This window comes from Amblyraja radiata, chromosome 13, assembly GCF_010909765.2.
Source record: "Amblyraja radiata isolate CabotCenter1 chromosome 13, sAmbRad1.1.pri, whole genome shotgun sequence".
Lineage (NCBI taxonomy): Eukaryota > Metazoa > Chordata > Chondrichthyes > Rajiformes > Rajidae > Amblyraja > Amblyraja radiata.
In genome coordinates, this window is record NC_045968.1 from 74,490 (window position 1) to 101,158 (window position 26,669).

Sequence of the window (26,669 nt, forward strand, 5' to 3'; positions counted from 1 at the left end):
TATTTAAAAGGTTGCAAAAACAGGGGTGTGATCTCAAGGTAGTTCCTCGGATTATCCTGAGCAGTTGCAGTGGCAGTGGCTGCACTCTAAACTGGGGGAGCAGGATTGTTACTCTGGAGTTACTGCCTCTCAATTGAAGATTTGGTTAAATCACACAAGAGATGCTGAGAAGTAACTGAGTAGGAATACCAATGATTAACTGGTGAGTTGATTTGCTTATATTGTTACTTTAAAAAAATGTTATTTGTTTAAATAGTTCCACATTGGTAATTTTGTAATGATAACATTTTAGCCTGCTGCTAATAAGATTTATATGATTCAGGGTTGAAAATCATTAAAGAATCATTCTAAATTCCCCTGCAGCTTCATTCTGTTGGATACTCGTTCTTGCAGCATATGAATAAGAGAGTGGTATCCAATCTCCGTTTTACTAATTTACCACTGTCTCTGCAGAAATGTTTCATGGGCTTTGATGAAGCAACCTTTCAGTGAAGGAATCCTAATCAGGAAGGGCATTTTAAATACTTTATCTCCCCATTTCAAGGAGTACTTATAATTCTCACCTATCTATATTGAAAACAACTTTTATCACTTCAGCATTGTGATACAGTGAAAACAATTGTTTAGTTTAATTTATTATCATGTGTACTGAGCTTTTTTGTTGCTTGCTATCCAGTCAGCGGAAAGACTATATAACCATATAACAATTACAGCACGGAAACAGGCCATCTCGGCCCTACAAGTCCGTGCCGAACAATTATTTTCCCTTAGTCCCACCTGCCTGCACTCATACCATAACCCTCCATTCACTTCTCATCCATATGCCTATCCAATTTATTTTTAAATGATACCAACGAACCTGCCTCCACCACTTCCACTGGAAGCTCATTCCACACCGCTACCACTAATAATATAAGACTATACATGATTGCAATCAGGCTATCCACAAGGTACAGATACAGGATTCAGGGAATAACGTTTAGTGCAAGGTAAAGTCCAGTAAAATCTGATTAAAGATAGTCCGAGGGCCTCCAATGAGATAGATGGAAGGTCAGGACTGCTCTCTAGTTGATGATAGGATGGTTTAATTGCCTGATAACAGCTGGGAAGAAATTGTCATTGAATTTGGGAATGTATATCATTTATGAAAGCTCAGTGAATAATTGTTTGTCATATAACTTTTATTGGAAATAAATTAAGATTTTTGAAACATTATTATATTAGAGACATACCTTAAATTCATATTGATATTGTTGAGTACTCAATTCAAATTCTAAGCATGGAGAATTATTGTAAATATAATTGTTTTTGGAGTTTTGTGATTCAAAAAGGGTACCTATTTTTAAAGTATCAGAAAGACTTCTCCTATTGAGTCATCTTTCAGTGGTAAGAGTGGAAGATGGGGGTAGTGGAGGCTCATATCAACTCACTGTACAAAATCCATAAAGTACATCAAAATCCAACATGTGTGGGTGTGTGCATAATATGTAGCATCCACGAAACGGTCTTTTGGATGCTTAAGGCAATTGTTGATTCTAATTGTGCATCGTTCATGTTGGGGGTATAAAATTCAGGAACCTGAATGTAGGTACGAGCTTTATCAAACAATCAAATGGTAGTGGTAATTTGATACTTAATGGAACCAAATTAGGCTGAAACACATTAATGCACACGTCCAGTCACACTTCTAGAATATTTAGTCATTTTTACATTTGTCAAAGATGCAACTTGTCGTTTCTCAGCCATCAGCTAGGTGGCCACAAATTTAAGTGGAATTGCAGTTTCAGAAATGTCTAACTAAGCAAGTGCTCAACTGTTATTTCTTGGCTCTTCACAAACTTCAGTCTATTTCAAAAGCAGCTTATGGAAACAGTCATATTATCTGTTATTAAAAAGGATGATGTCGAAGCAAATGGGATCTTTAAGACTCTCCATTAAAGTATAAATCCTGCCAACACTATTCTCCAATGAAGAGTATGAAGACTTGCAAACAACTACATAAACTGTACTCATTCAAAAAATAAAATCTGATCAAGTTTGCTTTATTGATATCTATTTATTAGAAACATAGAAACATAGAAAATAGGTGCAGGAGTAGGCCATTCGGCCCTTCGAGCCTGCACCTCCATTCAATATGATCATGGCTGATCATCCAACTCAGTATCCTGTACCTGCCTTCTCTCTATACCCCCTGATACCTTTAGCCACAAGAGATTGGGGGGGTGGGGGGGCTCACAAGTGATATAGCTTAGGGCCTCTCTTCATCTAAATCCGGCCCTGCCCCCTGATACCTTTAGCCACAAGGGCCACATCTAACTCCCTCTTAAATATAGCCAATGAACTGGCCTCAACTACCTTCTGTGGCAGAGAATTCCAGAGATTCACCACTCTCTGTGTGAAAAATGTTTTTCTCATCTCGGTCCTAAAAGATTTCCCCCTTATCCTTAAACTGTGACCCCTTGTTCTGGACTTCCCCAACATCGGGAACAATCTTCCTGCATCTAGCCTGTCCAACCCCTTAAGAATTTTGTAAGTTTCCATATGATCCCCCCTCAATCTTCTAAATTCTAGCGAGTACAAGCCGAGTCGATCCAGTCTTTCTTCATATGAAAGTCCTGCCATCCCAGGAATCAGTCTGGTGAACCTTCTCTGTACTCCCTCTATGGCAAGAATGTCTTTCCTCAGATTAGGAGACCAAAACTGTATGCAATACTCCAGGTGTGGTCTCACCAAGACCCTGTACAACTGCAGTAGAACCTCCCTGCTCTTATACTCAAATCCTTTTGCTATGAATGCTAAGATACCATTTGCTTTCTTCACTGCCTGCTACACTTGCATTCCTACTTTCAATAACTGGTGTACCATGACACCCAGGTCTCGTTGCATCTCCCCTTTTCCTAATCGGCCACCATTCAGATAATAGTGTTCATTGTGATCATGGCTGATCGTCCCCTATCAATAACCAGTACCTGCCTTCGCCCCATATCCCTTGACTCCACTTGCCCCTAGAGATCTATCTAACTCTCTCTTAAATCCATCCAGTGACTTGGCCTCCACTGCCCTCTGTGGCAGGGAATTCCATAAATTCCCAACTCTGGGTGAAAAAGTTTTTTCTCACCTCAGTCTTAAATTTTCTCCCCTTTATTCTAAGACTGTGGCCCCTGGTTCTGGACTCGCCCAACATTAGGAACATTTTTCCTGCATCTAGCTTGTCCAGTCCTTTTATAATTTTATATGTTTCTATAAGATCCCCCTCATCCTTCTAAACTCCAGTGAATACAAGCCTAGTCTTTTCAATCTTTCCTCATATGACAGTCCCGCCATCCCAGGGATCAATCTCATGAATCTACGCTGCACTGCCTCAATCACAAGGATGTCCTTCCTCAAATTAGGAGACCAAAACTGTACACAATACTCCAGATGTGGTCTCACCAGAGCCCTATACAACTGCAGAAGAACCTCTTTACTCCTATACTGAAATCCTCTTGTTATGAAGGCCAACATTCCATTAGCTTTCTTCACTGCCTGCTCCACCTGTAAGCCAACTTTCAGTGACCGGTGTACAAGGACGCCCAGGTCTCGCTGCACCTCCCCCTTACCTAAACTAACCCCATTGAGATAATAATCTGCCCCCTTGTTTTTGCCGCCAAAGTGGATAACCTCACATTTATCTATATATCGTGCCAAGGTTTTTGACGTGAGGTTTGAGTAATGGGATAAGGCTTCAAAGGCTGCCTGCTATCATTTTGATTGAGTCCGAGGGTCCGAGAAGGATGACCTCAGACTTACTCTTGTTTAGTTGGAGGAAGTTCTGGGCCATCCAACACTTTATATCTTCGAGGCAGTGGATAAGGTTAAGTAGATTTGATCGGTTTTTGGGCTTCAGAGGGAGATAGAGTTGTGTATCGTCTGCGTAGCAATTGAAGGAAATGCCGTGCCTTTGAATTACTTTGCCTGAGGGGAGCATATTCAGGGAGAAGAGAATGTGGCCAAGGATGGAATCTTGTGGAACCCTGCAGCAGAGGCTAGCTGGGGAGGAGAAAGAGTTGCCTATGTTAGTAGAGATAGGAGATGAGGTAGGAGATGAACCAGCTCAGGGCAGTGCTATCAATACCAACCCCGTACTGGAGATGGTCAATTAGGATGGTGTGGTCGACTGTATCAAATACTGCGCTGAGGTCAAGAAGGAGCAGAATTGCACAGTCGCCGGAGTCAACAGTGAGCAGTAGGCCATTATGTACCTTCAACAAGGCAGACTTTGTGCTGAGGTGGGCCCTGAAACCTGATTGGAAAGTTTCCAAGATTAGTATTTTGGTGAAGGTCAGGCATAAGTTGACTTAAAATTACCTTCTCAAGGGCTTTTGAAAGGAAAGGCAGTTTTGAAATAGGCCTGCAGTTGCTTGGCAAGGTGGGGTCGAGGTTAGGTTTTTTCAGGAGGGGCTGGACCACCGCATGCTTGAAGCAGGTTGGAACAGTGTCAGTGGCCAGAGAACTGTTGAAGATGGCGAGGATGCTGGGACCGGCTATTGTAATGACATCCTTCAGAAGGGCAGAGGGGGCAATGTCGAGGGCGCAGGTAGTAGGTTTCATGGTGGTGACCAGTTTTACAAGGGAGGGTAGAGTAACGGGTTGGAAACAGTCTAATTTTGGAGAACAGACCAATGAGACAGCCAGGTCACAGATGGGAGGGTAAATATTCATTCTGATGTTCTTAACTTTGCTGGTGAAAAATGTAGTAAATTCTTCGCACTTAGCAGGGGACCCAGTTAAGCTGGTGCTGGGGGCAGGACATATGATAGAGGTGATGGTACTAAAAAGGACCTTGGAGTTATGAGCATTTTTGGAAATAAGGGCGGAAAAGTATTTTGTTCTTGCAGATTTTACTGCTTCCTGGTATTTGTGAAGATTGTTTCTCAGGAGTTCAAAGGAAATTTGAAGCTTATCAGATTTGTACTTCCGTTCTGATTTTCTGCATTCTCTTCTTCGGGTTCTGGTGGTGTAATTGAGCCAGGGCCAGCCTTTAGGCTTAGGCTTTTTTATTTTAAGAGGAGCAACAGAATCCAGGATGGAAGAGCAAGTGGTATTGAATAAAGAAATGAGGTCGTCGGTGCTGAGATGGAGGGGAGACGCCTCAATAGTGCAGATGTCGGGGGCGGTTATGAGAGCCTCAGAGAACTTACTGGCAGTTGAGGAGTTTACGTAGCGCGAGTACTGAGCAGGGACATGGGATTTTGAGGGAGATAAAGGCAGAGATGCATCTAATATAATTGCACTATGATCAGACAGACAGGCATCAATAATTTCTGTATTACAAATTGGGAGACCAGACGAAAGCACTAGGTCTAGTGTATGGCCCAGCTTGTGCGTGGGTCCAGTGGTGAGTAGAGTCAGATTGAAGGACTCAACCAAAAGCAAGATACAGAGTGCCGAACATAGTTCTCAGTATTGTAGTACATTGCAGCACATCAGTTCCTTAGACAGAGTCCAATTTCCTCAATGGGATAAGGGAGAATCGAACAGTACCCTTGCTTATGGAAGGATCATTCAGAATCCTGATAACAGAGGGGGTAAAGCTGTTCCTGAGTCTGGTTGGGTGCACTTTCAAGCCTCTGTATCTTCTGCCTGACGGGAGCAGGGAGAAGAAGAAATGACTGAAATGGGGCAAGTCTCCTGAAAAAAAAACCCTGAAATAATTGTGTTTATTTCCACAAGAAAAAAAAACCATGCATTGCATTGCATTGTAGCTCTAATCAGAATAATGATTACAAAAAATGTTTATGAAGAGCTCAAAAAGTGTGTTTATCTATTTACAGACTTGAAAAGTATGATAATGATTTGAATCAATACCAATTCAGACTTAAAGATGAAATGCTGGTTTTAGAAAAAACTATATTTAAATGAATTCTGACAGAATACATTCCTGCATATATTCTGTCATTCCAAAATAATTGAAGTATAAAGGAAGGAGACTAAACTGAAGTAATTCTCTTTGAATATTCTCAATCATTCAATTTGTCCCATGTTTTTAATTTTGGGGGATGATTATATTCTCTTTATTTTAACAGATAAAGCACTACCTCTTCAAAGTGTACTGTTGGTCATTTGTCCTGAGCTTTTCTTTGGCTCAATGTCACATGTTGACTGATTTATTATTACTGTTATGTAGGTTTTATGGCATTAAAGGCGATACATAAATAAACATATTGTTGGTTCTTGCCCCCTCCCATCTCCTTGCTTCTAAACCCTTATTGCACACATTCCTTGACAATACTATCTGAATTCAGGGCTCTGCAATAATTTGTTATAAAGTACGAGGTTGGTCTAAGAGTCCTACAGAGCGATACAGTGTGGAAACAGGCCCATTGGCCCAAGTTGCCACATCGGTTGATGTTGCGTGACTTTATTTTTCTGCTCTTCCTGTCATCCTACAGACAAGCATTTGGTTCCCACTTGGTCTGTTTCTCTGAGATTAGTGCATATGGTTTGGGTAGGATCTCTAACATCAGTAAGTGTGGTGCCACATACTGCTCTAAAATAGTAACGTCTTTATATTGTGCCATTCAATATCTAATAATTGTTCTTAGTTAATTATTTTATTAAATTAAACGTGTTTTTTTCATTCTTTCTATTATACAAGTAATTTTTTTTATTTGAATGCACATTTAGTTTAATTTAGTTTAGAGAAGAGATTCAGCACGGAAACAGGGCCTTCAGCTCACCGAGAAACCCCCGCACATCCAAAGTTTTCAGAAAATGAAGAGTAAGGCAATTAGTTTTCCTTCGCCCTTCTCTGGATCTTCCCCCAACTACGTCTCCACAATAAAGTACTTGCGTTGAAACAAGATTGGACTTTGCTGTGGATGCTTCAAGGTTAAGAGCGTGTGGTAAAAAGTAACCATCTGTGCAAATCACTTTACATTAATTGGTCAACTCAGATCTATTAACAAGGGCGCTTTCAAGTGAAAAATGGCCTATTACATTTTAAAGGAATTGTCTTATTGAGGATACAGTATGGAAATTGGGTTGGTTTAACATTTTAACACGTTTCTGCTACTTTGTGCTGTAAAAAAGGACAAGATTTAAAAGAATTCAAACACAGTGGTAGTCCTGAACACCAATCAATTCCAGACAAAATCATGGAAGCAATCGTTTGTGAGTTTAAATTCCTTCCATTGTAGGAAAGATTGTAGTTTATTTTGCCAGTGCATAAGGAAAGGACAAATGGCAGGATTGAATGGAAATAAAGTGCACCTTGATCTGATGGCAGGATTGAATGGAAATAAAGTGCACCTTGATCTGAATTCCAAAACTTTTATTTGGAAAATCTATATGTGTTCTTTTCTTTAATAACACCTTTGTTCTCTATTGGCCTGGAAGAGCCATGTTAACTATTCATTTTCTGGCTCTGCTCAGATAATTTATGTCAGCCTTAGGTAAAAATGGCTCAGAATTATAACTATCATCTGAGGCAAACATAAATTAATATTTTTCATGGGGCAGGTATATCGAAAAGAAAGGTTTAGTAGGATCTGGGCCAAAATGCATGCAAATAGGACCAGCTAAAATGGGACATCATGGGCGAGTTGGGCTGAAGGGCCTGTTTTACTCTATGACTACTGATTGCACAGTACTGGGGACGAGGTCAGAGGTTAAGACAGCCCAACACCTGACTTTCAACTGATGGCTAACTAGATATGAAATAGCAGCGTCTGGTCAAAGAATATTTACCTGCAAACCCCCACCAAACATTGACATGTAGGGATCCTTCATCAAGTTGTTCAAAACATCTTTGAGAAATCTGATTAATCATTCTTTACAAGGCAATGTACATGTGTTTAGTTTAGTGAAGAGATACAGCATGGAAACAGGCCCCTAGGGCGCACTAAGTCCATGCTGACCATTGATTACCCATTCACACTAGCTCTATTATCCTACTTTTGCATTCACTCCCTACACATTGGGGGCAATTTACAGAGGTCAATGAAACTACACAACCATCTGTATTTAGGATGTGGGATGAAATGGGAGCTCACAGGAAACCCACGCAGTCACAGGGAGAACTTGCAAACTCCACACAGACAATACCCGAGGGCAGGATTGAACCCGGGTCTCTGGCACTGTGATGCAGCAGCTCTACCAGCTGCGCCATTGAGCCTTTCTGGTGAGTGCTGAGTCCAAACCATGAGTGACCAACCCACCATATGGGCGAGAGAACTCTGCAGCCATATAAATGCCTATTTGAATTGGTCTTTAGGCTCCCAATGGGGCAAAGGAGGCATAAAAAATCAAATAAGCTCTTTCGTCAAATGTTACTGTAAGTAAGCAGAGCAGACACTGAAGGATTATGGAAACATTTCAAAGAATTAGCTGTAAAACCATCGTAAGATTGAATGAATACGAATTGAATGTGGAACTGATATTAGACACAGGGAATAACATGGAGGTCTAATTTGTTCAGAAGAGTAATGTTTTTATAAATTGGTATTTCAATGCCAAAGCACACAATGGGTATATATTCATTTATTTTCACTTTCCAACCATATTTATATTGGTGACATTACTATGATTAAATGGCTCAACTCTCCAGCATACAAATTAGCCAGAAAAAGCAGCCTACCAGAGGACTGGGAGAAATTCAGTCCAGCAGAGGAGGACAACGGGCTTAATTAGGAAAGGGAAAATAGATTATGAAAGAAAACTGGCAGGGAACATAAAAATTGACTGCAAAAGTTTTTTATAGATATGTGAAGAGAAAAAGATTAGTTAAAACAAATGTAGGTCCCTTGCAGTCAGAAACAGGTGAATTGATCATGGGGAACAAGGACATGGCAGACCAATTGAATAACTACTTTGGTTCTGTCTTCACTAAGGAAGACTTAATTAATCTGCCGGAAATAGCAGGGGATCGGGGATCAAATGAGGTGGAGGAACTGAGTGAAATCCAGGTTAGCCGGGAAGTGGTGTTAGGTAAATTTAAAGGATTAAAGGCCGATAAATCCCCAGGGCCAGATAGGCTGCATCCCAGAGTACTTAAGGAAGTAGCCCCAGAAATAGTGGATGCATTAGTGATAATTTTTCAAAACTCTTTAGATTCTGGAGAAGTTCCTGAGGATTGGAGGGTAGCTAATGTAACCCCACTTTTTAAAAAGGGAGGGAGAGAGAAAACGGGGAATTACAGACCAGTTAGTCTAACATCGGTAGTGGGGAAACTGCTAGAGTCAGTTATTAAAGATGGGATAGCAGCACATTTGGAAAGTGGTGAAATCATTGGACAAAGTCAGCATGGATTTATGAAAGGTAAATCATGTCTGACGAATCTTATAGAATTTTTCGAGGATGTAACTAGTAGAGTGGATAAGGGAGAACCAGTGGATGTGTTATATCTGAACTTTCAGAAGGCTTTCGACAAGGTCCCACATAAGAGATTAGTATACAAACTTAAAGCACACGGTATTGGGGGTTCAGTATTGATGTGGATAGAGAACTGGCTGGGAGGCGGGAAGCAAAGAGTAGGAGTAAACGGGTCCTTTTCAGAATGGCAGGCAGTGACTAGTGGGGTACCGCAAGGCTCAGTGCTGGGACCCCAGCTATTTACAATATATATTAATGATTTGGACGAGGGAATTGAATGCAACATCTCTAAGTTTGCGGATGACACGAAGCTGGGGGGCAGTGTTAGCTGTGAAGAGGATGATAGGAGGCTGCAAGATGACTTGGATAGGCTGGGTGAGTGGGAAATTGCATGGCAGATGCAGTATAATGTGGATAAATGTGAGGTTATCCACTTTGGTGGGAAAAACAGGAAAGTAGAATATTATCTGAATGGTGGCCGATTAGGAAAAGGGGAGATGCAACGAGACCTGGGTGTCATGGTACACCAGTCATTGAAAGTAGGGATGCAGGTGCAGCAGGCAGTGAAGAAAGCGAATGGTATGTTAGCATTCATATCAAAAGGATTTGAGTAAAGGAGCAGGGAGGTTCTACTGCAGTTGTACAGGGTCTTGGTGAGACCACACCTGGAGTATTGCGTACAGTTTTGGTCTAATCTGAGGAAGGACATTCTTGCCATAGAGGGAGTACAGAGAAGGTTCACCAGACTGATTCCTGGGATGTCAGGACTTTCATATGAAGAAAGACTGGATAGACTCGGCATGTACTCGCTAGAAATTAGAAGATTGAGGGGGGATCTTATAGAAACTTACAAAATTCTGAAGGGGTTGGACAGGCTAGATGCATGAAGATTGTTCCCGATGTTGGGGAAGTCCAGAACAAGGGGCCACAGTTTAAGGATAAAGGGGAAATCTTTTAGGACTGAGATGAGAAAAACATTTTTTACACAGAGTGGTGAATCTCTGGAATTCTCTGCCACAGAATGTAGTTGAGGCCAGTTCATTGGCTATATTTAAGAGGGAGTTAGATGTGGCCCTTGTGGCTAAAGGGATCAGGGGGTCTGGAGAGAAAGCAGGTACACGATACTGAGTTGGATGATCAGCCATGATCATATTGAATGGCGGTGCAGGCTCGAAGGGCCAAATGGCCTACTCCTGCACCTATTTTCTATGTTTCTATTTTTGTTCTGATACAAAAATGTTAGGGGTCCAAACCCAAAACGTCACCTATCCATGTGCTTCAGAGAAGCTAGACACAAAATGCTAGAGTAAATCAGCGGGACAGACAGCATCTGTGGAAAGAAGGGTTTTGAGTTGAGACCCTTCTTCAGACCCAACATTATGTGTTGTTCTTCGGTGTAAATCAGCATCTGCAGTTCCTTCCTACACATTTCTTCGGAGAAGCTGCCTGATCTGCTGAGTTACTTCAGCACTTTGTAGTCATTTCCTCAGGTTAGGATATGTTTTTATAGTATTGTCTATAGCATACAGGAACACACCCACTGCTGAATCTAAATGTTGTGATACGTCCCACTCTAGAGACTGAATATAAAAATCTAAACCAGCATTTCAATACTACTGAGTGCAAGCTGCCGTGTTGGAGGAGGTGGATGAGACTTTCAACTGGATCTTTCTTTTCTTCTAGGTGGAGGTAATAATCACAAGGCTTGATTTCAATGAAGAGCAATGGGGTTGGACCTGGTCCCTCAATTAACATCACTAATAATCTGATCATTTATCACATTGTTGTCCTTGAAAGCTTGCTGTGTGTCCTATATACCATTAATGTCTGCAATTCAGATCTATTTCACTGATTGCAAAGGACTTTAGGACATCAGAGTTTGTGAAAGCTTGTTTTATAGATACAAACCTGATTTACTTTATAGCCGAAAGATACTTCCATTGAAATGATAAAGTATCAATATATTTAAACATGGTTTAAAATTACGAGACATGTTTATTTTTAAATGGTTGTACTGATTCAGCAACTACCAATGCTGGGATCAAGTTGTAAAAACTGCTTACTTTAGCAGATAAATACTGAGCTATAATTGTATAATAAAAACCACAGCATTAAAGGTTGTCTAGGTTTAAGTGGGCAAGCTAAAGCATCATCCAATGGTTTCCTGCTAGTTTATATGTTTCTTTCATCTTATGATTAAAGGAAACCGAAGGGTGCCTTTTGGTAGGTAGGGAATGTTCTGCCTTTACAATAGCTGGAAACTCATTATAAGCAAAATTCAGATGGGTCCAGTAATAGGAGATAGTTCAGCAAATTAAAACAGTTTGGTGTCTCAATTTTGGGTCTGGCAATTTTACTGACTCATTTGGCACACATTTTGATCAATCATCCCTAGGTTCACTCCCAGACTCACTCACTGTTTTAATGGATTATAAAACAACATATTTGAGTCAAGCATGATCAAAGCTCCTACAGAATTGCCAATTCTGTTTTGAGAAACCCCTGCAGCTAGCTTTGCATTTCACACTAAGTTTATGTCCAATTAAATTGAAGTAATTTCAAATTTGATTCTTTTCTGTAAATATCTATCCAGTCAGTAGACCAACTGATCGGTGATGGAGCTGGCCTTTATTGTCAATTCCAATTGTCCTTTGGATAGCATGTGGTGGCCGACTATCCTAGAGGCATTTTGGTAATGAAGCCTCCAGAGTGCATCTACAGTACATTGGCAATGCTGGGTTTTAGCTCCAGTACGATAACATATTTCCAAGTTACTTTGTTTAACTTTGTAGAGAGCTTAAAAGTGATGGCTTGCAAATCTCCCTGTTGCACATGTCCTTCAATTTGAAGGTGGTTCATTGATAAACATTGGCACTAGAAGAGCTGCAACCTCACTGCTCCAGCAACTCGGGTCAATCCTATCCTCTAGGGCTCTCTATGTGGAGTTTTTATGTTCTCCCTGTGACCCCATGGTTTCCTCTGGGGGCCTCTGGTTTCTCTCACACCCCAAAGACGTGTGGGTTAGTTGGTGATTTGACCACAGTAAATTATCTTATGATATAATAATGCAACATGGAGCATATTAAACAGTTCGGGACAATAGGATCTCCCCTAATCAAGTACAGCTCATTCCACAAACCTCAGTCTTCTGTTGCTTCCTTAATGTATACTGCCTTAAATGAAATCATCAGGAAAACAACATAATGCATATTTTCTGGTGATCTGAAAATTGTAAGAATTAAAAATTATCTTATAATATAACTTCTGGAGGGAGTTAAAGAGAAATGATGGTAAACTGGATAACTTTGTAGTCTTAACTCTTTGGTTTAATTTATTTGAGAGATACAGCATGGAAACAAGCCCTTTGGCCCACTGAGTCAGAGCCGACCACCAACCCCCACAAACTAACACTATCCTACACACACTAGGGTCAAATTATAATTTTACTAAGCAAATTAGCCTACAAACCTGTAAATCTTTGGAGAGTGGCAGGAAACTGGTGATCTCAGAGAAAATGCACACAGGTCACGGGGAGAACGTACCAACTCCATACAGACGGAACCCGTAGTCGGGTCTCTGGTGCTGTAAGGCAGCAACTCTTTCACTGCACCACCGTGCCGTGCTTAGAAATGTTATTAGAAAACTTTAGATAATATTTTTAATCAAGGAAAAAAATCATCAGTTGAAGCAGAGTATAACTAATATAATTTCTGGAATTGGATTAGAATGTTTGATGTGAAAATGCATAGGATATGTGTAGGTAGGAATTGAAGATGCTGGTTTAAACCAAAGATAGACACAAAATGCTGGAATAACTTAGCGGGACAGGCAGCATCTCTGGAGAGAAGGCTTGAGTCCCTTCTTCAGAGTGAAGAACACATCAGAGTTACTCCAGTATTTTGTGTCTATCGGTTTGTGGAAAAGTATAGGGTTTGTAAACTTCAACTATTACTAGAAGATTTACATGATAGACTGGGTTGCAGTTTTTTTTTGCATGTTGCTATATGGATGTTATTAATCCCAGATTGTGCATGAAAATGTGCCATCAATTTGTGCTCAACATCATAAGAGGCAATTAAACACATTTTTATTGTGTTTTCCACAGTTTACACAGGTGATAAAACATAGGTTAACATGGGCAATGCAAAGGGGAACATTTTTTCTTTGATCCTGGCTACTGTGGTTCTGACCATGTTGCTCTTAGCCGGTGAGTGGAATTATTTTGACTACTATTAATATTTTATAAGAGGTTTTCTTCTTGTATAATAGTACACATATGCACTCCACCTGGCTGACTATCTAAATAAAAAGTCTATTTTTATGCCATCTGATTCTTGTTAAATCAGAAAAATATATAGTATTGACATGTAAACATTAATGATATACAATGATATTTGTCAGTTTTATTTTACATTACTTTAATCTGAGCTATTTGCTGAACAAGTATTCCATGCTGTGCAAAGATGTTAAACCAAAGTAATCTCAGATATATTCCAGATTTTGCCTCTGTTTTTGCTTTACTTATCATGATCCTATCTCTACATCCATTTTATTTTTAAACCAGCCATTATTTTTTATCTAAGGTAGACACAAAATGCTGAAAACTCTTCAGTCTGAAGAAGGGTCTCAACCCGAAATGTCACCCATTCCTTCTCTCCAGAGATGCTGCTTGACCCGCTGTGTTACTCCAGCATTTTGTGTCTGCCTTCGATTTAAACCAGCATTTGCAGTTTATTCCTACACATTATTTTTACCTAGTTCCTTGTCTTAATGTGTTGAGCATGAACAATAGAATATATATATATATATATATAACTACATATTCCCTTGTTAAAGCATCTATCTGCACAAAGCACCAAACTATTCCACTTAATTACTAGGTATAAATAAAGTATTCTGCTTTTTAACATGGAATGGCAGAGAAAGGCACCATTCAACTTTTCAAGTCTGAACAAGCTGTCTAAACTGCTGCCCAACTATTTCCATCAGTTCCTTCCTATCTCTCATTTACTGCCAACAAGGAACTTAATGTGAGGAGGGTTTTCTCATGTCAGCTGACAATATTTAGCTCTATGTATAGGAATGACCTGCAAATGCTGGTTTAAACCGGATAGACACAAAGAGCTGGAGTAACTCAGTGGGCCAAGCAGCATCTCTCGTGAAACGAAATTGGTGATGTTTCGGGTCGAGACCTTTCTAACATTTAGCTCTATCTCATTATCACTTATTTCGATGTCTCCACTCACTTTAAATTAACTACTTTTTAAACATGCAGCATTGCAGGGTGAAATTTCCTTTAGTTAAGCACGGTGAAGACTGAATTCATTATCTTCAGAGTTTACAACAGACCTCATTCCTTATGCACTGACTCTATCCTTTTCCTTGATATCCATCTGAAACTGAGCCCGACTATCTGGTTCGGTTTCAGATGAATACCAAGGAGAGTAAACCAGACATATTTAACCTCATGCCACAAGTAAAGTTGTCTAATTCCACCATCATGTCACTGTTAGATAGCACCACACATTCATGCCTGAAACCTTGTGGTGTGACCATTCCAATGTACACCTAGCCAGCCTCTCTCATTCTATAAAACTTCCACACCTGCCTTTCTCAGCTAGAAGGAGGGCCCCAAGAAAAGAACAGTTTTCATTCTAACAATTTTATTTTCCCTCTCCTTTTTGTATGTGAGGAAATAAAAAGAAGAAACTTTGTTGTTTTTAAGGTAACTTCCCTCAAAAACGTAGTTGTTAAACGACATAATTGTGGAAATTCATATTGGGAGGGTGGAATGATGTCCTGTCACACCAAATGTGGGTACAGTGTTTTATGTCACTACAATTAACACTAAAATTAAGTTTTGTGAAATGCATTTTGCACAAGATTCAACAAAATAAACATTTGGGAGCAAAAGATGTAAAATTATACAGAAAACTTCAACGTTTCTTGCTCTACAATTCATCCAATTCATTGAATTATTCAATTATATTTTGATCACACAGATTACTTTGGTAGTTGTTCTGGAGGCAATTTGATTCTGCAGTTTCAGAAGCATACCTGCCATAATATTATTAAGGCAATTTATCCATAGCCTGATCAAAATAAAATATTCTGAAAGATGAATTACATTCCTTTGTAACTGTAAAATTTCTACAAAGAACATTGTAATATTAATAGCCAATTATATTTTTTATTTGTAAATCATTTTTCCACCATGTCTCTTTTTCCCAGTGTGTAACAGCAAAATAATAGATTATTTGGTTAGGAAAATGCTATTTATGATACTAATGCAGAATGTATTAAACAATGGATTGTGATTTAATCGAGCTGTTGAGATAACCTTGTTAAGTCAGGAACTCTGTTAATGATACAAACCAATCTCTACAACTAAATTAAAACATTTAATTTCATTTTATGAGTCTTTCTAGGGATGTGTGTGGGGTGGAGGGTGTCTTCCTAAACTGTTGTAGTTCAACTGGGTGAATTTACTCCCACCTTGTTATTAAGGGCCTGTCCCACTGTACGAGGTAATTCAAGAGCTCTCCCGAGTTTAAAAAAAAATCAAACTCGTGGTAAGTACGTAGAATGTACGTAGCGGGTACGTCGGAGCTCGGGATGTCGCTTAGCGGCTCGTACCGCTAACGGCAGGTACTCGGGAAACGCGATAAGCTCGTGAAAACTATTGAAGATTTTTCAACATGTTGAAAAATGTCCACGAGAGCCCCGAGTACCTACGAGCGGCCATCACCGTAATTCTCCGAGTTCGAATCAGAGGAAACTCGGGACAACTCTTGAATTACCTTGTACAGTGGGACAGGCCCTTTAGGTACCCTGTACTGAACTTAAGAAGCAACAGAATACTATGTGATCGTGGAGTCGATTCAATAAAATAACGGCAAGCCCTGAGATTCAATTTTATTCTCCTCCCTGATCCCCAAATCTCTCCATTTCTGTTATATTCTGAAATCTTTCAACCTCAGCCTTGAATCAAATCACCAGCTGACCATCCAGATGCTAAATGATTTGTAACTCTGAGTGAATAAAAATCCTCACATCTAAATCACAACATGCCTGCTCTTCTATTATTTTTTATCCAATGACTCCTTCATGCACTGTTCTATTTAACCATTTTACAAAACTCACCATTTACAAGATATAAAATTATTATAGTTGTGACAGGAAATCTGTAAATTATTAAAGCCAAATCAAATCAAATCAAAATGAAGCTGCTGTTATCATGGAAATCAACTTGGATTTTCATAAAACATTATTTACTACTCAGCAAACGTTTTAACTAGTATGAGGAGTAAGCATATAAAATTCTTTACTAAATTTCTATAATGCTTCAAGCAAATTAGATTAGCTTTGTAGTTTCAGGTTTGGGTTTCCATTAGGTCACATTAACAGCCAGCTCCTGCTGATACAATTTTGCAAGTAAAGTGTTTGAAGATCACACCACTAAAATATCACCTGTGGCACTGGGACATGAGGAGTTCACTGTGTTTACAGAACAGCCTATTTAGCAGATAATGGCTTTGGTTGTGTTCCTTCATCTGTCACATCTGCTTTGCTTACATTTTGTTGGTTTCTTTCAGACATACTGGAGGCTAACGTTCTTCGCCGGCTCTTGAAAAGGGAAGGTAAGTAGCTCACTGCATGTTAATAGAACACAACAAAAGCATCCAAGTCATAAACAGTCACCAATCGGAAAAATTGTTGTTCTAATTTGAGCTAACTGTTTGTATTGCTTACAAGCAACTGATCCTGATAATGTAGACACAAGGAAATGCAAATGCTGGTTTATAAAAGAAGACACAAGATGCTTGAGTAACTCAGTGTGTCAGGCAGCATATCAGGAGAACATGGATAGGCAATGTTTTGGGTCAGGATCCTTCTTCAGACTGATAACATAGTTGATGTCTGGATTATTTGGTGTGTTAGTTAATCATACCTAGTAGAGTCATAGATTCATACAGTGTGGAAACAGGCCCTTCTGCCCAACTTGCCCACACCGACCAACATGTCCCATCTACACTAGTCCCACCTGTCTGTGTTTGGCCCATATCCCTTTAAACCTGTCCTATCCATGTACCTGAAGTAGGTAGGTTTCATCAAAGTGTAACGAAGGGTCCTGACCAGAAACATCACCTATGCATGTCAAGATGTTGCCTCACTCGCCAAATTACTCTAGCATATTGTTGTTTTATTTTGTAAATTAGCATCTGCAGTTCCTTGTTTCTACAGCATCAGTGGAGAACATGGATAGGTGATGTTTCAGGTTGGGACCCTTCTTCAGGCTGATAATGTAGCAGACATCTGAATGCTTGGTGTTGCATTTCCTCACACCAAGTAAGTAAGTTTCAAGGTTTAATTCCCACTGTCATCAGTTAGCTGATCTGCTAAACACATCTGTGAAGAGTGTAATAATCCTGCCTATACTCTGGGAGGGAAAACAATATTAACCAGTCTTCCTGCTGTTGTTTGTTGATCACTAAAGTCTACAGGAAATACATTCACAGTGTTTCTTCCTCCCCCTGCCAGGCACTTCACCCACTCAATGAAAATAAAATAGCTTGCTGGTACTCATTAACCTTAAACATCAAACACAGCTACCCTAGACAAGGAAGCTGGAAAGATGTTGGTCCGGACAAAACAAGTTTTGATCCCAAGTTACAGTTCTCGGGACTGGGTTGTGCCAGAGGAGATAGGGATGGGAGGGGGTGGAGGGGGGCAGGGGGGGGGGGGGTGGTTGTGGGAGAGTTGATGAGGGTATGCCATGATAATTTAAAGGAAATTAGAGTCCTTTTAATGCTAGTTTGCCATTAAACTTATGTAATTTACTTTGCAACTTATGTTGTCCTTTTTCCATTATAATCTTGGAAATATTTTAAAGTATAATTGTTTTTACTATTTATGAAATACATTTTTAAATAAGCCCCACTTAATATATATAAAGCTTGATGATTTGACAGTGTACATTGAATATTTGTAATTTAAAAAACACCTATCGTAAAATGACTCAGCAAGTAATGCTATTTTCATAATTAGTTTGTTTCTTGGCACATTGCTCTTCCAAAGGTGCTTATTCTTTCTGTTGGATGGCCCAGTAATTATCTGACACCTTTTTGATACCTCACCTCCGTAACCACTAGTCACACAGATCGTGACAGCGAGTATAAATGGCGAGATCATAGTCAAGCCTGGTCAATCTTATCTTGCATCTATAAATGTATTATTATGTAAGCAGGGATTGCTGATTCATGAACAGTACAGGAATCAAGAACCAGAGGACATCGGATTAGGGTGAGAGAGAAAGATTTAATAGGAACCTGAGGGGCAAATTTTTCACTGGTGGGTGTATGGAACAAATTGCCAGAGGAGGTAGTAGAGGCAGGTACTATAACAATATTTAAAAGACATTAGGTACATAGATAGGAAAAGTTTATAAGGATATGGGTCAAACATAGGCATGTAGTACTAATGTTGGAAGGAACTGCAGATGCTGGTTTAGACCGAAGATAGACACAAAAAGCTGGAGTAACAGCGGGACAGGTAACATCTCAGGAAGAAGGAATGCCATTTTGGGCATTCGGGTCGAGATCCTTCTTCACACTGTAGTCCTAGTGTTGATGGGACATCTTAGTCTGCATGGGCAAGCTGGGCTGCCAAATGGCCAGTTACTGTGCTGCATGAATCCATGCCTCCAACAGCAATGAGAAACTTGGCTTAAACCTATCTAAGAAAACACTATAAATATTTAGCATATCAACAAGGAAGAAATCCTAAAAGACATGCTGTAATTCTGATAAAACCCCAGAAATAACCAGAAACACTCAGCAAGTTAGTCCCCATGGTGAAGAAAATGAAGATAATGCTTTCATATCAAAGAGCACAAAACTACCAGATTGTTGTAAGAATTGGTTTCCAGCATTTTTTAACTCAATTCATTGCAGAATACAATTCACCGCGCAAAATCAAGCAACACTACTTTATTTTGAAAGAATACCTCAAATCTGCGTTCTTATGTGATGATATATTATGTGTCAAATGAAATCTATTTCACTACCACACGAAGTATTGCAAAGATGTGGTCAGCAGTAGGACTTAAAATTATGTTAAGGTCAGGAAATGGTGTAAAACTAATTATGTATAGGATGGAACTGCAGATGGTGGTTTACACGAAAGGGGAGTAATTCAGCGGGATAGGCAGCATCTCTGGATAGAAGGAATGGGGGAAGTTTCAGGTCAAGACCCTTCGTCAGACTAATTATAATGGTATTGAAAAGGACCTACTCTTACATTTTAAAGGAAGGACATTCTTGCCATAGAGGGAGTACAGAGAAGGTTCACCAGACTGATTCCTGGGATGTCAGGACTTTCATATGAAGAAAGACTGGATAGACTCGGCTTGTACTCGCTAGAATTTAAAAGATTGAGGGGGGATCTTATAGAAACTTACAAAATTCTTAAGGGGTTGGACAGGCTTGATGCAGGAAGATTGTTCCCGATGTTGGGGAAGTCCAGAACAAGGTGTCACAGTTTAAGGATGAAGGGGAAATATTTTAGGACTGAGATGAGAAAAACATTTTTTACACAGAGAGTGGTGAATCTCTGGAATTCTCTGCCACAGAATGTAGTTGAGGCCAGTTCATTGGCTATATTTAAGAGGGAGTTAGATGTGGCCCTTGTGGCTAAAGGGATCAGGGGTATGGAGAGAAGGCAGGTACAGGATACTGAATTAGATGATCAGCCATGATCATATTGAATGGCGGTGCAGGCTTGAAGGGCTGAATGGCCTACTCCTGCACCTATTTTCTATGTTTTTATGTTTCTAAAACTCGTACTTTTGTGATAAGGTGATATTATTAAAATAACTTGATTTTATATTGAAGTCCATCTTAATTTTAAATGTAGTTATCACCAATGGAAATGTTTGCATGAAGCATAACATGGTGAAGAGGAAAAGTATGGAATTTACCTTCCTCAGAGCTAATGTTTCAGAAGTATGGTGGTGAAATGTAAAGCTATAATTTCAGCTGTTTTCATTGTTTCTATTTCCTGTAGTTGATGAAGACAAAATAGCTGTGGAGCCCAAAGAAGCAAACAATTTTTTAAGCAAATTGATACGCTCAAAACGACATACAAAATGGCATCAATTTTCCCCTGATTTCTGGAAGGCATATCAGCATTTTTCTGACATAGGATTTGATGAAGGAGTAAGTATCTAATATTCTTATGATAAAGGCATCGATATTTACTAACTATAAGGGCAGTACAGTGGTGCAGCGGTAGAGTTGCTGGCATAATGCGCCAGAGACCTGGGTTCGATCCTGACTCCAGGTGCTGTCTGTACAGAGTTTGTACTTTCTGCCTGTGACCGCGTGTGTTTTCTCCGGGTGCTCCGGTTTCCTCCTACGTTCCAAAGACGTACAGGTTTGTAGGTTAATTGTCTTCTGTAAATTGTAAATTTTCCCTAGTGTGTAGGATAGCGCTAATGTACAGGGTGATCACTGGTCGCTGCAGACTCAGTGGGCAAAAGAGCCTATATCCATGCTGTATCTTTAAAGTCTAAAGGAACTAAGAGGTGCACATGACAATTTGCTAGTAATTGGTCATGAAAGAGGTAGGCCATTTAGGACTGAGATGATGAAAAACTTTTTCACCCAGAGAGTTGTGGCAACATTTTTCATCATCTCAGTCCTAAATGGCCGACCTCTTATTCTTAAACTGTGACATATGTTTCTGGTGTCCCCCAACATCAGGAACATTTTACCTGCATCTATCTTGTCCAATCCCTTAATAATTTAATATGTTTCGATAAGATCTCCTCTCATCCTTCTAAACTCCAGTGAATATAAACCCAGTCGATCCATTCTTTCATCATATGTCAGTCCCGCCATAGAAACATAGAAAATCCCAGAAATTAACCTGGTGAACCTACGTTGCACTCCTTCAATAGCAAGAATGGCCTTCCTCAAACTAGGAGACCAAAACTGCACACAATACTCCAGATGCAGTCTCACCAGGTCCCTGTACAACTGCAGTAGGACCACCTTGCTCCGATACTCAAATCCTCTCGCTATGAAGGCCAACATGCCATTTGCTTACTTCACTGCCTGCTGTACTTGCATGCTTACTTTCAGTGACTGATGTACGAGGACACCTAGGTCTCGTTGCATCTCCCATTTTCCTAATCTGACACCATTCAGATAATAATCTGCCTTCTTGGTCTTGTCACCAAAGTGGATAACATAATTATATTGCATCTGCCATGCATCTGCCCACTCACCCCATATATCCAAGTCACCCTGCAGCCTCATCGCATCCTCCTCACATTGCCACCCAGTTTTGTGTCATCCGAAAACTTGAAGATGTTACATTTAATTCCTTTGTCTAAATCGTTAATATATATTGTAAATAACTGTGGTCCCAGCACTGAGCCTTGCGGCATCCTACTAGTCACTGCCTGCCATTCTGAAAAGGACTTGTTAATTCCTACTCTCTACTTCCTGTCTGCCAACCAGTTCCCTATCCATGTCAATACCCCACCCCAATACCATGTGCTCTAATTTTGCACACTAATCTCTTGTGTGGGACCTTGTTATAGGGTTTTTGAAAGTCCAGATACACCACATCCACTGGCTCTCCCTTATCCGTTCTACTTGTAACATCCTCAAAAAATTCCAGAGGATTAGTCAAGCATGATTTCCCCTTCATAAATCCATGCTGACTTTGACCGATCCTGTCACTGCTTTCCAAATTTGCTGCTATTACATCTTTAATAACTAACTCAAGCATCTTCCCCATTACCGTTGTCAGGCTAACTGGTATATAATTCTGTGTTTTATCTCTCCCTCCTTTCTTAAAAAGTGGGGTTACATTAGCTACCCTCCAGTCCACAAGAATTGATCCAGAGTGTATAGAACATTGGAAAATGATCACCTATGCATCCACAAATTCTAGGGCCATCTCCTTGAGTACTCTGGGATGCAGAACTTCAGGCCCTGTGGATTTATCTGCCTTCAGTCACAACAGTTTACCTAACACAATTTCCTGACTAATGAGAATTTCCTTCAGTTCCTCCCTCAGGCCGGAGACATGGTCCCCTAGTATTTTGGGGAGATTCTTAGCGAAGACAGAACCAAAGTACTTGTTTAATTGGTCTGCCATTTCCTTGTTTCCCATTATAATTTTACCTTTCTGACTGTAAGGGATCTATGTTTGTCTCCACTGATCCTTTCCTCTTCACACATCTAAAGAAGCTTTAACAGTCAGTTTTTATATTCATTGCAAGTTTTCTTTCATGCTCTATTTCCCCCCTCTTAATTAACCTCTTTGTCCTCCTCTGTTGAGTTCTACATTTCTCCCAGTCCTTCAGTTTACTGCTTTTTCTGGCCAATTTATTTATATGCCTATTCCTTGGATTTAACATTGGGTGTTATCATAACTGCTTCTGTTTGACTCGTGTATTTTCCAGGTATATGAAATGGACAGAACGTATCTGCAATATATTCAAGCCAAGAATAGAGATGAATCTGCCCGGTCACATCAAGCACTTCTGCAGCATCTACGGGAAGCGGAATGTGACACCACAAAAGATCCTGAATGTCAGACTGCCAGTGTTCTTCACAAACGTTTACTTGCCGTTCAGAAGGCATGCGATCCCTACAGAGATCCGCATTGCAGGACGGAACCTCCTCCGTGTGATCCAATCAGGGATCCATATTGCAGCCCCAGGGCACTCTCCTGCGACCCAAAGATAGACCCCTATTGCAGAGCAGAGTCACCCTCCTGTGATCCCAGGAGGGATCCATATTGCAGAGCAGAATCATACCCTTGTGATCCACGGAGAGACCAGTACTGTAACGTTGAGCGCTGCGATCCATACAGGGACCCCAGCTGTAAAACTCAATTGCAACCGTGTGACCCGCAGAAAGATCGTCATTGCATCCCGGAATTACATTCTAGGCAGTTAGCACCATTCCCATGTGATCCGCGATACGACTCAAAGTGTAATCAGCAGTCGTACTCTTATGCACAATATGCTGAATTGGTGAACAAGTACTGTAACCCCTACGACCCAGAGAGCCCTCACTGCCAGGCTTTGGTTGCATACCTCAAGCAAACGTGTGATCCCTACACGGATCCAAACTGCTTTCCAAGGTCAAAGGAGGAAGTGCATTCTGCCTGTGACCCCTACTGCCGCTCTGCTGTGGCTGTGTCTAAAACTCCATATGGTTGTGACCCATACTATGACCGCAACTGCCATTCGGCATTCCACCCCAAGGACGAGCCTGCCCCAGACACAGACACAGAGTGCGACCCCAGGTCTGGCCGTAGCTGTAGTCCCGACACACATGAATATGGTGCTGACAACGAGTTTCGCTGTGATCCATATTATGATGCCAACTGTCGTCAAAATGTGAAATCCATTGACCGAGTTGGCAGGCCGCAAGCGTCGTATACAGGCCGGACGAAGGAAGGGTATTCCTGTGACCCCTACTCTCATCCCGACTGCTATCCCGTCCGTAATTCCCAAACTGCCATTGCTTGTGATCCGTCCGATGCTGACTGTCTTGGAAATGAGGAAAATAATCATGTACCGGAACACGGCCGAAATTGTGACCCTACGCGTGATCCTTATTGCCGTGAAACAGCAGCCACGGAGAATTGTGACCCGTACACAGATCCCGAGTGTAACGCCCGATACCAGGCTAGACATGGACAAAGAGAAAGGTTAGAGAACTGTGACCCGTACACAGATCCCGATTGCAACGCCCGATACCAGGCTAGGGAACAACAAAGAAGAGACTCGGAGAGCTGTGACCCGTACACAGATCCCGAGTGTAACGCCCGATACCAGGCTAGGGAACAACAAAGAGACTTAGAGAACTGTGATCCACACACGGATCCCGAGTGTTTTTCCCGATACCAGGCCAGGCTGCGACAAAGAGGAGACTCGGAGAGCTGTGATCCACGCACTGATCCCGAATGCAGATCACAATCCAGGGATAGTGAAGAGCACAGAGTGGACATGGAGAATTGTGACCCGTATTCTGATCCCGAGTGTTATTCCCGGCACCAAGCTAGACAGCAACAAAGAGGAGACTCGGAGAGTTGTGATCCACGCGCTGATCCCGAGTGCAGATCACAATCCAGGTCTAGAGAACACCAGAGAGTGCCCACAGAGAACTGTGACCCGTACACTGATCCCGAGTGTTATTCCCGGCACCAAGCTAGACAGCGACAGAGAGAAGACACTGAAAATTGTGACCCGTACACTGATCCCGAGTGTTATTACTCTCTATATTACGCCAGGGAAAAGCAGAGAGCTAGTGCGGAGAATTGTGACCCGTCCGCTGGTCCTGAGTGCGAATCCCAATCCCGCACTTGGGAGCAAGAAAGAGGAGCCACGGAGAACTGCGACCCTTCCAGGGATCCCGGTTGTCAACTTAAAACGCCTTCAAGAGAGCAAGAGGGAATAGCCACTGAGAAGTGTGATCCCTACACTGATCCTGGGTGTTATTCCCGATCACATGCCAGGGAGGAAGAAAGAACAGCAGCAGAGAATTGTGACCCTAACACTAACCCTGCATGTAATTCCCAACCCCATAGTAAACAGCAAGAGAGAACGGACGTAGATAAGTGTGACCCGTACACTGATCCTGAATGCTACTATTCCTTATACCGGGCTAGAGAGCAGGAAAGAACGACTACAGGAAACTGCAATCCTAATTTTGAATCAGATTGTAATGGATACGAGTCTCACGTGAACGAGCAATACCGGACAGCCATTGAAGATTGTGACACAAACTATGACCCCAACTGCAACAACCGACCAACTAACTCAAATGAATCAAATCGCGATTGCCCATCTGACCTGGATCCTGATTGTAGCGGCACTCCTTCCCACAGCAGTGAGAAAACAGATACCGAAGAATGTGACCCTTATGACCCTTACTGTGGTAGAGTGGCAATGGATTCTCATCCATCAGAGAAGGCTTGTGACCCTGACTACGATCGTGATTGTGCCTCATCTGAGTCTCACGAGGATGACCAAGCGCACAAAGAAGACTGCGACCCGATCTATGACTCCAGCTGCCACAATGAAGAGGAGGATGTGTATGAAACAGACTCTGACTGTGATCCCGACTATGATGTCGAATGCCATGTGCAGCGATTCGCCTTTAAGGATGAAGAGCTCGATTCCCAAGACAGGGGACGCTATGAAATGATCTGTGATCCAGATCTTGAATACTCATGTCCTTTCGAGAATGATGTCAATGATGTGACAACATCTTACGATGACTATCACCCGGAATATAACCCTTACAGTGCAGGGTATGATAAACTTTATCAAGGCGATCAGGAGACAGATGGAACTGAAAAGGAAGATGATTCCCAAGGAAATCCAAATGAATCTGAAGATAAAATTTAAATTTCTTTACCTTTTTAGCTTTGGACAAAAAGCTATTTATAATGGTTTTATTCATATTGTATGTCTTTGTAAAATGTTAGAACATGGAAGGGATATTGATCAAAAAGCATTGGTTTAAGTAAATGAAATACTTCGTTTCTCACTAATCTGTGTCAGAGCCAGGTGTTTTACAGGAATTCTTGAATGCAGCATTTTTCAATATGTTGATCATAAACAGAGTAGATATCTTAAAATATAATTGGCCACCAAAGATATACTCTTTCATAGACTAATGTAGTAACAACAGCTAAATCATGTACAATCCTAGGAAGATTTTGATGGTTCTTTATGATATAGCTTCCATATTATGAAAAAACAATAAACATTTTTATTTTGTTTGTTTTATTTCTTGTAAGGTATCAGCATATGCAAATAAAAAAATGTGTTGATTTCTCTTTGCATTGATGAGTCCAATATGTAAGTATTCACTGCATTTCACTTTTAGTTTGGTTATATCTAAGGCCCAACTGTTGTATATATACCAAAACACAGTGCTGGAGGAACTCAATGGGTCAGGCAGCATCTCTGGAGCGAATGGACAGATGACATTTCGGACTCAGTCTGAAACAGGATCCCAGCCCAAAATGTTGTCTGTCCATTCTCCACAGATGCTGCCTGATCTGCTAAGTTCCACCAGCGCTTTGTGTTTTGTTCAGGATTCCAGCAACTTGTGTCTCCATCACATATTGTATGTCTTTCTGTAAAAAGAGTGAGGGAAAGTAAAGAAATTCATCCTCATCTCCTTCCAAACAGTACATCCTTTTATTCTGAGGCTATGCCCTTTGGTCTTAGACTCTCCCAATTGTGGAAACATCCTCCACGCATCCACTCGATCCAGGTC

General features: G+C 40.8%; 1 protein-coding gene across 5 annotated transcripts; it reads left to right on the forward strand.

Annotated features, from left to right (window-relative positions):
- The first annotated feature begins 20 nt into the window (after nucleotides 1-20).
- LOC116979515 lies at nucleotides 21-26,223 on the forward strand. Of its 5 annotated transcripts, XM_033031028.1 has the most exons (7): nucleotides 21-202; nucleotides 13,457-13,558; nucleotides 16,947-16,991; nucleotides 20,407-20,567; nucleotides 22,829-24,021; nucleotides 24,172-24,214; nucleotides 24,287-26,223. In XM_033031028.1, the coding sequence occupies exons 2-7, from the start codon at nucleotides 13,486-13,488 to the stop codon at nucleotides 25,787-25,789; spliced, it is 3,018 nt and encodes a 1,005-aa protein (XP_032886919.1). In that variant the 5' UTR covers nucleotides 21-202; nucleotides 13,457-13,485; the 3' UTR covers nucleotides 25,790-26,223. The 5 variants fall into 5 exon arrangements, with proteins under 5 accessions (XP_032886919.1, XP_032886920.1, XP_032886918.1 ...); XM_033031029.1 differs by lacking the exon at nucleotides 24,172-24,214 and having other exon boundaries at nucleotides 22,829-24,109; nucleotides 24,407-26,223; XM_033031027.1 differs by lacking the exon at nucleotides 24,172-24,214 and having other exon boundaries at nucleotides 22,829-24,064.
- The last annotated feature ends 446 nt before the right edge of the window (nucleotides 26,224-26,669 follow it).